At 44.6% G+C, this 14,906-nt stretch overlaps 1 protein-coding gene across 2 annotated transcripts in view; it reads left to right on the forward strand.

The window, feature by feature from the left end:
• The window catches only part of hmox1a (heme oxygenase 1a), a 75,217-nt gene extending 66,323 nt beyond the window's left edge, over positions 1-8,894 (forward strand). Inside the window, exons 6-11 of one of the 2 annotated variants that reach the window (XM_052043140.1) lie at positions 2,730-3,221; positions 3,446-3,510; positions 4,651-4,771; positions 5,455-5,946; positions 7,040-7,130; positions 7,461-8,894. In XM_052043140.1, coding sequence (XP_051899100.1) covers positions 2,730-3,221; positions 3,446-3,510; positions 4,651-4,771; positions 5,455-5,946; positions 7,040-7,130; positions 7,461-7,600 — 1,401 coding nt within the window. In that variant the 3' untranslated portion in view covers positions 7,601-8,894. The remainder of the gene's footprint in view (positions 1-2,729; positions 3,222-3,445; positions 3,511-4,650; positions 4,772-5,454; positions 5,947-7,039; positions 7,131-7,460) is intronic. The other variant, XM_052043138.1, reaches the window with a different exon arrangement.
• Positions 8,895-14,906: the final 6,012 nt, after the last annotated feature.

The following is a 14,906-nucleotide window of genomic DNA, read 5'->3' on the forward strand; positions in this document are numbered from 1 at the left end:
TCACACGGGATCAGTTTACAGTAAGTATCTACCCTTGACAATTCATTGAACCAAATACACACATGATCATTGGATTTAAGTGGGATGGAACTGTGTTTGGGAATCTCTTGAATCCATTTATCTGTTACTCTACAAGTTATCTAACATTCACTCTTCATTAGATGTACTAAAATCATAGGATCTTTCAATGCTGGAGGAGACCTTTTGGCCCTTTGTGTCTATGATGGCTCTTTGAAAAAGCTATCCAGTTAGGTCCACTGTCATCTTTCTTCTTTCTAGCCCTATAAATGTTTCCCTTTCAAATATTTATTACGACTATTAATAATGTCTTTCAGTGTACACCTGAACTAAAAAAATCCTCATCTCTTCTGCTCTTATCGATTATCCCAAATCTGTGTCCATTGGTTACCAACCCTCCTGTCAGTTTCTCCTTGTTTAATCTATGAAATCCATTCACGAACATCTCTATTAAATTTCCACTTAACCTTCCTTGTTCCAAGAGGAATAAACACGGCTTCCCTATTGTCAACATGCAATGTATCAGAAGATTATAATTTGATTGAGGTGGCTTGCAAAATATAATTTACAAGTTCACTGACCTTGGCTTTGGGGGAGTTGGTGGTTGGGGAAGGGAAGTGGTGGGAGGCAGTGAGACCTGGAATCTGGGAGACAGGCAGAGCACTAGGTATAGACATCAGGTCACAGAGCCATAGACCTCCATGTGTAGGGAAGTAAGGAAATTAGAATTTCTATTGCATCTTTCACAACTTCCATAGTACTTAGTTGCCTGTAAAGCACTACGCGAAAAGCAGTCAGCATTGTTATGTAGGAAAATTTGCACACAGCAAGATCCCGCATACAGCTCTGAGTAATTGAGCAAATGGTCTGCTTTCTTGATGGTACTACAGGATGAATATAGCTATGGGTTCCATGGAGAAATCCACTGCTCTTTAATAAAATGGAACTTTGAGATTTTTGTTTACATGCACTTGAGAAAGACAAGGCCACATTCTTCTGTCTCATCCGAAAGTCAGCACCTAAGGATGAGTTAGCCAGCCTAATCCCATCTACTGCACTAAATCTGCAACCTGGCAGATTACATCTCAGGATCAGAATTATTATCACTGATTTAGATGACGTGAAATTTATTGATTTGCAGCAGCAGTATCAGTACTCCTCGGCACAGAACAGCAGTCACTACATGAGGATTCCCAATCTGGACTCAGGCATCTGCAAAACAACACTCTATCTGGCAACAGTTGTTAAACTGGGCAACCTCAGTCTGTACTGAAAAGGAGGAAATTTTATGACTTTAAAGGGCAGGGCAACTCTTATCAGCAATTAAGTAACACACTGTGCACTTGATTGGAGAGCACTCCAATCATTTGAAACCATTATCCAACTCACCGTGGACGATATTACAGGAAATTAATATTGTTTTTATTGGTTTACAAAGTTCAGAAATCACTGGCAAGCCATCTGATCTCCCTGACTTGAGTGCTTGTTAGGCTGTTTGAGGAGGTGGTGAGATCACATTGGGGTCTGAAGTCACATGTAGGCCAGACAGGGTAAAGACGGCAGATTTCCATCCCTGAAGGACCATGACCCTTGCATCATTCATGATCACCAGCATAGTCTTTTTACTTCAGGTTTGTTTAATTGTTGAACTTAAATTTGCTAGCTGCTGTGGTGGGAATCCAAGTCATGGTTCAGGCCTCTGACTACTAGTCCAGTAACTGAACCAGTACTCTTCTGTATCTCCAAATGATTATGTGACACCTTTCTTTTAATCACTCCTACGTGTTACACATTACCTTCAGAGGGAGTGTTACCGTTTCCAGAGTTTATCTCAAGGTTTGTAATCATCAGCAAATCAATGTATTTAGACAGTGTTTAAACAGACAGCAAAGGAAACAAAAGATTAAGATCCATCAAGCTCACCTTCTGTGGTAACCACACACGGTAACAGAGCTGTTCATTAATCTCCATAATCAATCTCCAAAAATTATTCCACAGAACCCAGAGACCAGGCCAGTAAAAGCCCAAGTGTAGATAGTCACCTGTTCAGTGAATTACTATTCCCACTAGTTTTGAATTTCCCCCTTCAATTGCAGGCTATATCCTCTCAGTCAACTTTTAAGGACAAGGTGAAATATCTGGTCATAGCCAACACTGCTCACCCTCTTTAAGGTACAACAAAGAGATCTCTCAATCTTCTGTCTTCTGCAAACATGCCCAATTTGCACAACCAATCCTCTTAATCCAGTCCCTTACCACTGAAATGCAAACACTGTTGTAATATGGGAAACACAGCAGCCAATTTGACAACAGCATGATCTACAATATAGACTGGATTTTCTGTCCTAGTGATGTTGGTTGAGGAACAAATATTGGTCAGGTTCCCATGTAAACACGATTGATCCTACTTCAGCTTGGACAATGTAGTGTTTCCTCGGTATTGTTTGGAGAAAAGGCAGAATCTGATATCCAGGTCAGCTCATTGACACTGCCCTTTTCTTCTTTGTCTTTGTGCCCTTTCTATTAGCATTTTAACATTGTTCTCAGTATCCTCAATACTATTAACCCCTCTGCTATCAGTCCCTCCCCCCTCACCCTGAGTCATCTTATCTACTCCACCCTCATTCTCTCTGCCCTCATGCCTTTCCTATATTGTTCCAACAGTGAGCCAAGCCTTGCTCACCATCACCTTGCTTCCCTCCCTACTCCAGCTGTTACTGGACTCTCTGTACTTCATCTACACTGCCCTGGAAGAGGAGAGCGAGCGGAACAAGGACCACCCGGCCTTCGCCCCTGTCTACTTTCCCTCGGAACTGGATCGGAAGGAAGCCTTGGAGCGGGACCTGGAATACTTCCATGGGCCGGAATGGAGGAGCCACATCAAGTGTCCGAAGGCCACTGGGAAATACGTGTCCCGGATCCAGCAGGTGGGGCGCAGTGAGCCTGAGCTGCTGGTCGCTCACGCCTACATCAGGTATCTGGGTGACCTGTCGGGGGGGCAGGTGCTGAAGAAGGTGGCCCAGAAAGCTTTGCAGTTGCCAAGCACGGGCGAAGGGATCGCATTCTTCAGCTTTGACCGGATCACCAACGCAACCAAGTTCAAGCAGTTGTACCGCTCGCGCATGAACACACTGGAAGCCCACGGAGAGACACGGCAAAGGATCCTGGAAGAGGCCAACAGGGCCTTTCAGCTCAATGTGGAGGTAAGGGGAAGGCTCTAGACTAGTTTTTCCACTGGGTGTTTTTAATACTATCAAAACTCATAAAGATTTGTTCCTGATGTACCCTCAGCTTTAGAACGAAGGTCATTTATCCTTGGTACTAAGTTGCTCACTTTCTTTCTGAGGGCTTTTGTTTGGCCTGACCCCTGAGGCTTGACCAGTCTTCGGTCTTAATCTCAAACTGCTTCAACTTATTTCCGCTGCAGGTCTTCAACGAGCTGCTGCAGCTGGGTACTCAGAACCAGAGGAACAGTGACCTCATGAATGGCAGGTAGGAATTTTGCATCATGGTGCAAACTGAACTTTATGTTTACTGGGCCTGTAACTTTGTACCACTGACACAACATGGCATTTACGTGCAGAGTAAAGCTCCCTCTACCCTAGCCAAAAATTTGACCCAGTCCCAGAGTCACCCCTTCAAAGTGCAATTGGTTACAGATAGTGACCCAGGATATTGGGCAGGGGAACACTGTGATGGAGGTAGATTATCAGTTGGGATAGTTAGTGAACAGAGTACTGTAGGGACAGATTAACAACTGAGCTGATAAGTGTAACAGCACCCAGTGTTCCCTGCACTTTCCCCAACGGGAGTCTATCGACAACAAACCTTTTGGGCTGAGGAAACACACAGGTGAACGGAGAAGGGCAAGGAGGGGCTGGCGTCCTCAACTCCAGTCCTAAATTAGTCACTTGAAGATGTCCAGATACAGGTCTAGCAAGGAATGCTCTTCTGGTACTGCCGTCCGAATGGATGGAGAACATCTGTAGAATGTGGGCGTGGATCAGATTGCTGGCCTCAAATTGGCATCTGCTGCACTGCAACCCATCCCCCCTTCACCCTAGCTACCTTTCAGGGTTTAACGTAGGCAAACTCTTTAAGATGTTCATCAGCACCTCCTGGTGATGGGATAGCCAAGCAGCAGGTGGCTGAGCCGCAGCAATGTGGGCTGGAGAGGAAGTGAGATAGGGGTTATAATCAAACTCAACATCCTGGGTTGGAGAGCAGGTTGGTGAGGAAGGCAGGTATTTCTAATTGCTTTCAATGCTCTGGGTTGCGATAGGCAGAGGGAATTAATTGACAATGCCCTGGATTGGGGAAGGTAGAACAACAGAAGACACCGGATTGTCCTGGGTTGAACCAGGGGCATAATTGAATTCCAGGTTTGGGAACATTGTGAAGTGAACTCAGTTGAAAAGTGTATACTAGAATGGGCTTGGTATACTGCCTTTCACAGCTGAAGAATCTGCTACTTCTTTCTAGGCTCACACAGAGGTCTAGGCTGAAAGAGAACTTGTTGGCAGTAGTTGTGTTTTGGGGATGGGTTTGTTTGAACACAGGAGCTCACCTGTGGGGACTGCACTGATGATAGACTAGTCCAAACTAACACTCCCTTTTGACCTCTGCCTTCAGCATGCTCGGTGACCTGTCAGAAGCTCTGAAGCTGGCCACGAAGGAGAGCCATGAATTGGCTGAGAACTCAGAATTCATGAAGAACTTCCAGAAGGGACAGGTCACCCGGGATCAATTTATGGTAAAGACACGAGAATGTACCATTCTTTTAGTCGAAAGTAGAGTTTAATTATAGATTCCCTTTCTTATTTTTTTCATTCTTTGTCTTTCACTTGCCATTCCTCTCTTTTCCATCCTTCCCACACCCCTATCCCTACCAGGTTGGGAGTGGGAAGCTTGGCAGCGGGAAGCTTGGCAGCTAGTCCAACCAAGAGTAGCTGCTAGTCCAAGCAAGGATGACACAGAAGGGTCCTACTGGTCTGTAAAGCTTGATACCAACTTGGGGAGGAGGTGGGAGAAAGCCTCCGTTGGAGAATGTCCACAGGAAGTAGCCATTCCAGATGATCCTACTGCACTGCCCTCCACTTACACAGTGTTCCTTTAGTACAGCCTCTGCCTGTGCAGCAGTTAGTACTGTTCCTTCAACTAGCACTCCCTCAATATTGACCAGACATCTGGCTCTCATCTCTCCTACTGCATTCAGAACCCTCAGTGTCCTCTCTCTGCGTTCCCCGTCAGCATCCTCATCTTGTTGGTAAGCTCACTGAGCCAAGCCATGTCCACTGCCCTCTCCCTCAGTCCCCTCCTATATAGGAGTTCTAATAGTGAGCCAAGCCTTGCTCACCATCACCTTGCTTCCCTCCCTACTCCAGCTGTTACTGGACTCTCTGTACTTCATCTACCTTGCTTCCCTCCCTACTCCAGCTGTTACTGGACTCTCTGTACTTCATCTACACTGCCCTGGAAGAGGAGAGCGAGCGGAACAAGGACCACCCGGCCTTCGCCCCTGTCTACTTTCCCTCGGAACTGGATCGGAAGGAAGCCTTGGAGCGGGACCTGGAATACTTCCATGGGCCGGAATGGAGGAGCCACATCAAGTGTCCGAAGGCCACTGGGAAATACGTGTCCCGGATCCAGCAGGTGGGGCGCAGTGAGCCTGAGCTGCTGGTCGCTCACGCCTACATCAGGTATCTGGGTGACCTGTCGGGGGGGCAGGTGCTGAAGAAGGTGGCCCAGAAAGCTTTGCAGTTGCCAAGCACAGGCGAAGGGATCGCATTCTTCAGCTTTGACCGGATCACCAACGCAACCAAGTTCAAGCAGTTGTACCGCTCGCGCATGAACACACTGGAAGCCCACGGAGAGACACGGCAAAGGATCCTGGAAGAGGCCAACAGGGCCTTTCAGCTCAATGTGGAGGTAAGACATGCTTATTGCTGCATAACCAGTAATTACAGCTTCTGGTTAAACTCGTATCATCTTGTGGGCCAGCAAAACAGTTACAGAATGCTTAACAGTCTGGCAGAATGCAGTGGTGGTTCTTTTCATATCTGCATGCTCTATTTTTTAGACAACACAGTGGATGTATTCTCAGTCTGATTAACAAAGTGACAGACCATGTCACAAATCCTCTCTTCACAACCCTCACCGCCTCCATCCTAACCAACAATGAAGTTATTGTGAAAATAAAAAAAAATGACAAATGCTGGAAACCTAAAATATAAATAGTTCTGACAAAGGGTCGCAGACCTGAAGGGTTGACTGTTTCTCTTTCCACAGAAACTGTCTGACCTACTGAGTTTTTCCAGCATTTTCTGTTTTTGTTCTTATTTAAACTCTTCTGATGGGATGGGAGGGTTTTGTGTGCTCCCACACCCATACAATGTGGAGAGGGTGCAGTGAATCTATCAAACTAAAGTATCCAATTAGCCAGTCCACAACTTCAACCCAGTAACCCAGTGCTCCACTCACCAAGACCTTCCACAAGGGAGTTCTACCACCGCACCTTTGATTCAGAGGCAGGAATGCTGCCACCCAGCTGAAGGCTCACTCCAGCGACCATACTTATGTGGCAACACATTTTGTGTGGTAGGGATGGGGGGGGGGGCAGAGGAAGGGTAATGGGTTTATTTATATTCACCTTCTCTCTCAGCCCCCTAATTTTCTCCCCCCCACCATACTGCTAACACCCTGCTGATGGGGTGACACTGTTTCCTTCAATTCCTTGGCCAAATGGTGTTATCAATGAGCCCAGCCAACAGGATAGGAAATGGAATATTTCCTGCCAACTTCAAGAACAATAGTCAATAGTGTCCCCTTTGCTTCTTCCAAACAAGGATCAGCTGCTCTAGCCCACTCTTGGGGATTGGAGCCCAGCCTTTTTGGACTATGCCACATTGATTGAGAAACTCACAGCCTCCCACCAACACCTCCCCCCCAACCCCCCTTCCCCCCAAGTGGCAGTTGCTGTAAATCCCTTGAAATAAAAACAGCTCTTTATTTCTCATTGCAGGTTTTCAATGAACTCCAGAGATTGAGCTCTGAGTCAGAGAGAAATGGCACTGTGTACAGGAGCGAGATCCGGAAACGTGCCGTTGTTCAGGGTAAGGGAAACGCAAGGGAGGCATGACAGTGTGAGGAAGACTCGGAGGGGGTAATTGCTAGTGGGCAACTGAATGGGAGAACTCTGATAAAATGGGTTAGCGGGTGGAACGGGGATGGGTTACTGAGTTGGTGTTGGGTAGCCCTAGCCTTGACTGGGAGTCTAATAACATCTTCTCCAGCCCTCTGCAAAAGGAAGGTTCACTAACAAATAGAATACAATGGCCTGTGAGAGTACAAAGGATACTCAGAGCTTCCATATAAACACAAGGATACTCACAACCTTTGGCTGGTTCCAATTAACCAATGACAGTAATCTGTTTTCTTCACAGAACGATCAATGCACACAGGAGCCACTCAGGATTTGCCGCTGCAACCACGTGATTCACTGACCAACAGTCCAGGCCTGCGATTCGCTCTCCTCTTTGGCTTAGTGGTAGTGTCACTTGGTATCGGATGGTATCTGCTGTGAGCCTGTTGAACATGAAGCACAGGATTTCAACCTAAATGGACCTCTTCTCCTATGTGTCTGTATCTGCAGCACTAACTGAATTGAATCATAAGTCAGCTGTGGCTCCATGGGTAGCATTCTCATCTCATATTCAGAAAGGTGTGGGTTCAAGTCCCACTCCAGTGACTAGAGCACATGATCTAGGCTGACATCAAAGTACAGTGCTATACTGACAGAGATGTTGTCCTTTGGACAAAATGTTAAATCAAGATCCCCTCAGCTCACTTAAAAACTCAATAGCAAAGTGGAGCAGGGTTCACTGTGCTGCCACTAAGTATTTAGCACTGAGCCAACCACATTAAAATGGATCATCTGGACATTAGCACACCACTGTTAGTGGGATTCTCAGTGGCTTTCAAGTACTTTAAAGGAAGAATGAAAAAGGGGGTTTGTCAATCTTCATTGAAGCCATGTGGTGTTCCTGAAAGCTACTCTGCCCCATGTGTAAATGAGCCCATGCAGAAACAATGCTCCAGATCATTGCTGTGGAAGACTGGTTAGTGTTCAGTTGCTCAGGTCCTTCGCTGATCTTGTTCCTGCACTGTATCAGATACTGGAATAAAAAACTCAGGGAAGTGAATACAGGAACAGGAAGCATTCAGATCCTTGAGCTGGTTCCACTAATCAATGAGATCAAAACTGATCGGTACACAAATCTATTCATCTGCCTTACTCAATACCTATTAATATTCTTACTGAATAAAAGTCTATCAGTCTCAGTATTAAAAGGTATAATTGATCCCCACCATCCACAGCCTCCTGGAGGAATGTTCAGGTCCAAGTGTCCTGCTCTTTCAGGCAAAGTGCATCAGACAATGAGAAATAGGAAACAAAGAGAATTTGAGTACTTTTTTAAAAAATGAAAATTCCTTTTAAAATTTTTTGTATTCCTTTCAATCATGAACTGTTGTGGTCGTAAATGTTAAACTACAATTGAGAGTTGGATCACCATTCTGTGTTCTACCCAGCAGATGTACCTTTTAGCTGCCTTGGCCATAAACTTTGTAATTCCCTCCCCTAACCTCTCCAACCCAAATCTCTCTCCTCAAACCAAGACTTGGTTAGCAGTCCCATTTCCTTGCACGGTCTGGCATCAAATTTTGTCTGATAATTGCTCCATGAAGCATGTAATGTTTTCTAAAATTATAAACATTTTTCTATTTTTGATGTTATATGTATAAATATTTGTACAAATTATTTTGCAACCATTTCAATCCAAACTACTGCTTTTGAATTAAAATTTAAGTCAATTGCATAGTCTGTGTTGTATCGCTCAATGATTGCAAGAATGGATGGAATAAGATTCTGAGAGCTCGATGGGTTAATTCAACAGTGAGATACACAAACTTCTTGAACTCTGGTTCTGTGCTGATCTCAATTAACACTGTCACGAGGTAATAACTGATGTCAGAAGCACTGAAAGAGGAACTTTGTCAGTAGGGGGAACGGGTAATGTGGGGAGAAATTCACTCAGATTCTCGGTTCTGCCGCAATTACCAATGCAAGCATCTGTATATCAGGAATAGTCTTGGATATAATGCCACCTGTAGTTAAAGAGCAATGGATAGTTGGGTGAAGTACCAAGGGCCACAAATGCTTTTTAAGCACTTGGAAACTAGTGGGCACACTCACTGCAACTTTAAAAATATCCTGTGGAGAATCTGCAGATGGTCTCTCGGTTGCAACATGAAGCATAAACATAAAACTGGACTGGAAGGAGAGGTTTACAATGCTAGTCTGGGAGAGCAGGGTTATAATGAATCCTTCCTTCAATGGGACAGTTGGGGTACTTGAGAGATGGCCTTCAACGAAAGAGTCAGAAATTGAGGAGGTAGATTTCCATGTGTAAGAAGAGGCACATGAGCCTTGGGATCTAATGTTAAAATAGGCGTTATGCTGAAGGAGTATTGTGCTGTTCAAGATGCAAGCCTAGAAATTCCTTTACATTTTTATGACTTTAAAGCAGCATTGTGGGTCCCACAAAGATGTGATCTTCAATTGGTAATTGAGTTATTATTGTCACGTACCGAGATACAGCGAAAAATTTTGTTTTGCGTGTCATCCATACAGAACATTTCAAAACATAAGTACAGCGAGGTAGTACAAAGGGAAAAGCAATAACAGAATGCAGAAAATAGTGTTACCGTTACAGAGAAAGTGCAGTGCAGGCAGACAATATGGTAAAAGGGCCATGACAAAATAGATTGAGAGATCAAGAGATAATCTGAACAGCATTGTTGGGTTTCCTTATGTGATGCCATGCTGTCTCCGTTCAATGCTGTTGCTTCTAATGATCTCTCTCAACTGCTTTTGAGAGACCTCGACAAGGACCTTTCCATTCTTTTTCAGATCTTCTTGGTAAACACACAGTCCCTGAGGTGGTGGACAATTACCTCATCTGCACCTCAGCCATCTCAAGGGCAGTATGTGGCAAGAGTGAGTTTCTGGCTGTGCAGGAAGGTTCTGACAGGGAGGGTCCCTCTTACTGCCATTCAGGGGAGGTGTTTGGCAATAAGTTCTGGTGATGAGTCACTCTTGCCAAATAACTTTAACAGTCTGCTCGGGAAACCATCCCACAAGATCCACCATCTCGTTCTCCTGCAGAGCCTCCAAGACATTCTGTGCTGACACCTGTCTGATGGACTTGTTGTCAAAGGTGTTTTTTCTACAGAAGTTTTTCTATGAAGGACAGTTAATACAGCAAGGTCCAACTGAATGGAATACTGCATAGCAATGAGGCCAGGCCCATCCTTTCCAACAAGGGAGGGAGTTAGTCACACTTGGTGTTTGTGTACTCCAGCTCTACACACAGCTTGATCCAGCCACATATAAATGTGGCCATTGGGATGCGGGCAATGTTGGGTATGACACCTTTCTCTGGACACCTATATATCACACCCATTCAGACATGATCCATTCTGGATCTCCAGATGAAACCAAAGATGGTTTGGATGACCACTGTGGCACAGAAAGAAGTATGGGCCACACCTTTTCCACATACAGCAACACTGAGAACACTTCCCACCTAATAACCTGGTTTTTGCCTGTCACTTAAACTTTCTGACAAATAACTTTAGAATGCCTCATCCTGCTCCACCGGTCAGACTCTGGATCGGAAGATGATCTTGGTGGACTCCAAGGCGAAGTGCAAGGTTTGCTGGCACTTACATCTCAGAGTTCCTCCTCCACATCCATCCCATTAACTACAACAGGAGCAGATTCTGCATGCATTTTGTTTTGGAGTTGATGCAATTCCCTCCGATTCAGTCTTGCTTTCTGAATGCTTTGAGGATGAAAACCCCTTGATGTTCTTCAATGCTCTCCACCAGACATCAGGGAGTCAAAGAGTGGCTTCATGGTTTTCCGACCTGTTTAATACCTCTTCAGTTTCTCAGTGATATCTGGGGTCAGCAGTTTTATGTTCAGCTTCAATGTTTCCCTGCCAGCCCTCAGGTCTTTCTGTAGCCAGTCAGCTAGAAGGAGGCAGTGGTCAGAGACATCAGTGGATCTGACAGCAAGTGCTTGAGGCATGAGGAGGAAGTCTATCTGGAACTGGACTGATCCACCAGGAGAACTGCTGTTGTGCTCCACCTGCAGGTTTGCTGAAGACATTGCACAGCTTGCTGTCTTTTACTGTTTCAGCTGAAGGTGACATCCAGTTTGCTGTTGGTCCTGGCTGGAAAACTGAAATAAAAACAAAAAATGCTGGAAAAACCCAGCCTGACCTGCTGAGCTTTACATTAAACCTATTCTTGGGACTTTAGTGATGCTGGAAAAGCACGTGAGTGGGTTGCAAGGGATTAATAACCTGCTAGAGCTAAATAAAAGGTGGAGGCTCCCGTAGAGCATAAGTGACAGCATAGATCAACTGGGCTGAATTTCTGTTTTTTCATTGTACACTTTTTGTAATGCAAAGGTAATAATTTCAAAGTTTGTCCTTAATAAGAAAGACAATAGCAGATGTGGGCTGGTAAAATAGGCAGGTTAAATGGCCAAATGTAAGATTAAATTTAAGAAAAAGCGCTGCAGTTCCAGAGTCCACAGACCTTTGATATAGGCAAAAATAAAAACCCCTTTCCTCCCCAATTTAAAAGGTTTGATTTTTCATTTTTCCTAGTTCTGAAAGAACTTCTTCAACCTGAAATTTGACTTGCTGAATATCTTCAGTATTTTCTGTTTCTATTTCAGATCCATGTCATCTGCTCGCTAATTTAATGTGGTTAGGATGGGTTAAAGAGGCTGTTATAAAGATGCCCGTGAGATCCTTAGCAATAACAACAAAGGTGCATTCAATAGACCTTTGCTGCCAATCAGACCACAATATTGTGTCTAATTCTGGGCACTGGAAGGAGGCGGAATGGGTGCAAACCATCTTAGAGCAGGAGTAGTGGAGATTCAGTGGTCAAAGTACAAGGGTTGTTTTATTACAGAGTGGCCTCAAGGTCAAGAGTTCCTAGTGTCTAACTTCAGGCTACATGGGGACAACTTTGAGAGGGGAGGCAGTGAATACAGGACTGAAAGTGTTGTATTTGAATGCATGCAGTGTACGTAATAAGGTAAATGAGTTTACATTGCAGATTGAAATTGGCGGTTATGTCTTGGGCATCAGAGACATAGCTGAAAGGGGATCAGAGCTGGGATCTAAACATCCAAGGATATGCATTCTATCGAAAAGACAGGCAGGTGGGCAGAGGGGAGGGGTGTTCCCACTGAGTAGAGTTGAGGAACCGCAAAGGTAAAAAGACCCTTATGGGAGTTATGTACATGCCTCCAAATAGTAGTCAAGATGTGGGGTACAAAATACACCAGGAGATAGAAAAGGCTTGTGAGAAAGGCAACATTACAGTGATCATGGGGAACTTCAATATGCGGGTAGACTGGGAAAATCAGTTTGGTAATGGTCCGCAAAAAAAAGGAATTCACGGAGCGTCTACAAGATGGCTTTTTAGAGCAGCTCATGGTACAGCCCACTAGGGAATAGGCTATTGTGGATTTGGTGCTGTGTAATGAGGCAATTTGTTCTAATTGTGTTCTTTCTTGTAAAAATTGGGCTTACGTTCTTGTGAATGCTGCTTGTGATACTGCTGCAAGTAAGCTTTTCATTGCACCTGTACATACATGTACTTGTGCATATGACAATAAAATTGCTTATCAGGGAGCTTAAGGTGAAGGAACCCTAAGGAAGCAGTGACCATAAAATGATAGAATTTGCCTTGCAGTTTGGGAGAGAGAAGCTGAAATCTGATGTAACGGTATTACTGTTGAGTAAAGGTAACTAAAGAGGTTTGAGGGAGGAGCTGGCCAGAGTTGATTGGAAAGGGACCCTAGTAGGGAGGGCGGTGGAACAGCAATAACAGGAGTTTCTGGGAGTACTTTGAGAGGCACAGCAGAATTTCATCCCGAGGAAGAAGCACACTAAAGGGAGGACAAGGCAATTATGACTGACAAGGGAGGTTAGGGACAGCATAAAAGCAAAAGAGAAGGCATACAATGTGGCAAAGATTAGTGGGAAGCCAGAGGATTGGGAAAGCTTTAAGAGCCAACAGAGGACAAATAAAGAAGCTATAAGGGAAGAGAAGATGAAATACGAGGGTAAACTAGCCAATAATATAAAAGAAGATTCCAGAAGTTTTTTTTTTAGATACATAAAGGGTAAGAGACAGGCAACAGTGGACATTGGACTGCTTGAAAATGTTGCTGGAGAAGTAGTAATGGGAAACAGGGAAATGGCGGGGGAGCTAAATAGTTACTTTGAGTCAGCCTTCACAGTGGAAGATACCAGTAACATGCCAGAAATTCAAGAGAGTCAGGGAGCAGATGTGAGTGTAGTGGCCAATACTAAGGACAAGGTGCTGGGGAAGCTGAATGGCCTGAAGGTGGATAAGTGACCTAGACCAGATGGATTACACCCCAGGTAGCTGAAGAGATTGTGAAGGCATTAGTAGTGATATTTCAAGAATCATTGGAGTCAGGGAGGATTCCAGAGGACTGGCAAATTGCAAATGTGACATCATTGTTTAAGAAGGGAGAGAGGCAAAAGACAAGAAGTTATAGGCCAGTTAGCTTGACCTCAATAGTTGGTAAGATTTTAGAGTCCATTATTAAGGATGAAATTTCAGAGTTCTTGAAAGTATGTGATAAAATAGGATGAAGGCAGCATGGTTTCATTAAGGGGAGATCCTGTCTGACAAATCCGTTAGAATTCTTTGAGGAAGTAACAAGCAGGTTAATCGAAGGAGAGTTGATGGATGTTATTTACCTGGACTTTCAGAAGGCCTTTGACAAGGTGTCGCACACAAGGCTGCTAAACAAGATAAAAGCCCATTGTGTTAGAGGCAAGGTATTAGCATGGATGGAAGATTGGCTGACTGGCAGTAGTCAGAGAGTGGGGAGAAAGGGATCCTTTTCAGGATGGCTGCTGGTGGCTAATGGAGTTCTGTAGGGTCAGCATTGGGACTACAGCTTTTCACTTTATACATTAATGGTCTGGATGGAGGACCTGATGGCACTGTGGTCAAGTTTGTAGACGATACCAAGATAGGTGGAGGATCAGGTAGTTCGCAGAGGCAGTGAGTCTATAGAAGGACTTGGACAGGTTGGAAGAATAAGCAAAGTGGCAGATGGAATACAGCACAGGGAAGTGTGGGGTTATGCAGTTTGGTAGGAAGAATAAAGGTGTAGACTATTTTCTAAATAGGGAGAAAATTCTGAAATCAAGAGATGCAAAGGGACTTGGGAGTCCTAGTTCAGGACTCCTTCAAGGTTAACTTGCAGGCTGAGTTGGTAGCAAAGAAGGCAAATGCAAGGTTAGCATTCATTTCAAGAGGACTAAAATATAAAAGCAAGGATGTACTGCTGAGGCTTTAAAAGGCATTGGTCAGACCACATTTGGAATATTATGAGCAATTTTAGGCCCCATAACTAATGTGCTGGGCCTGGAGAGTGTACAGAGGAGGTTCACAAGAATGATCTCAGGAAAGAAAGGCTTAACATACGAGGCATTTGATTTCTCTGGAGTTCAGAAGGATGGGGGGGGGGGGGTGGAATCTCATTGAAACCTATCGAATACTGAAAGGCTTGGATAGAGTATACGTGGAGAGGATGTTTCCATTAATAGGAGTCTAGGACCTGAGGCACAGCACATTAATAAAGGGATGGGGGCGGAGGGGGGGGGGGGGGTTGGAATTGAGATGCTCTTCCACTGAGGGGAGAGATGCTGTGAACTGGAATTCACCACATGGAAGATCAGAAGTGCAATTTTTTTTAC

This window comes from Pristis pectinata, chromosome 33 (genome assembly GCF_009764475.1).
Source record: "Pristis pectinata isolate sPriPec2 chromosome 33, sPriPec2.1.pri, whole genome shotgun sequence".
In the NCBI taxonomy this organism is placed as follows: domain Eukaryota; kingdom Metazoa; phylum Chordata; class Chondrichthyes; order Rhinopristiformes; family Pristidae; genus Pristis; species Pristis pectinata.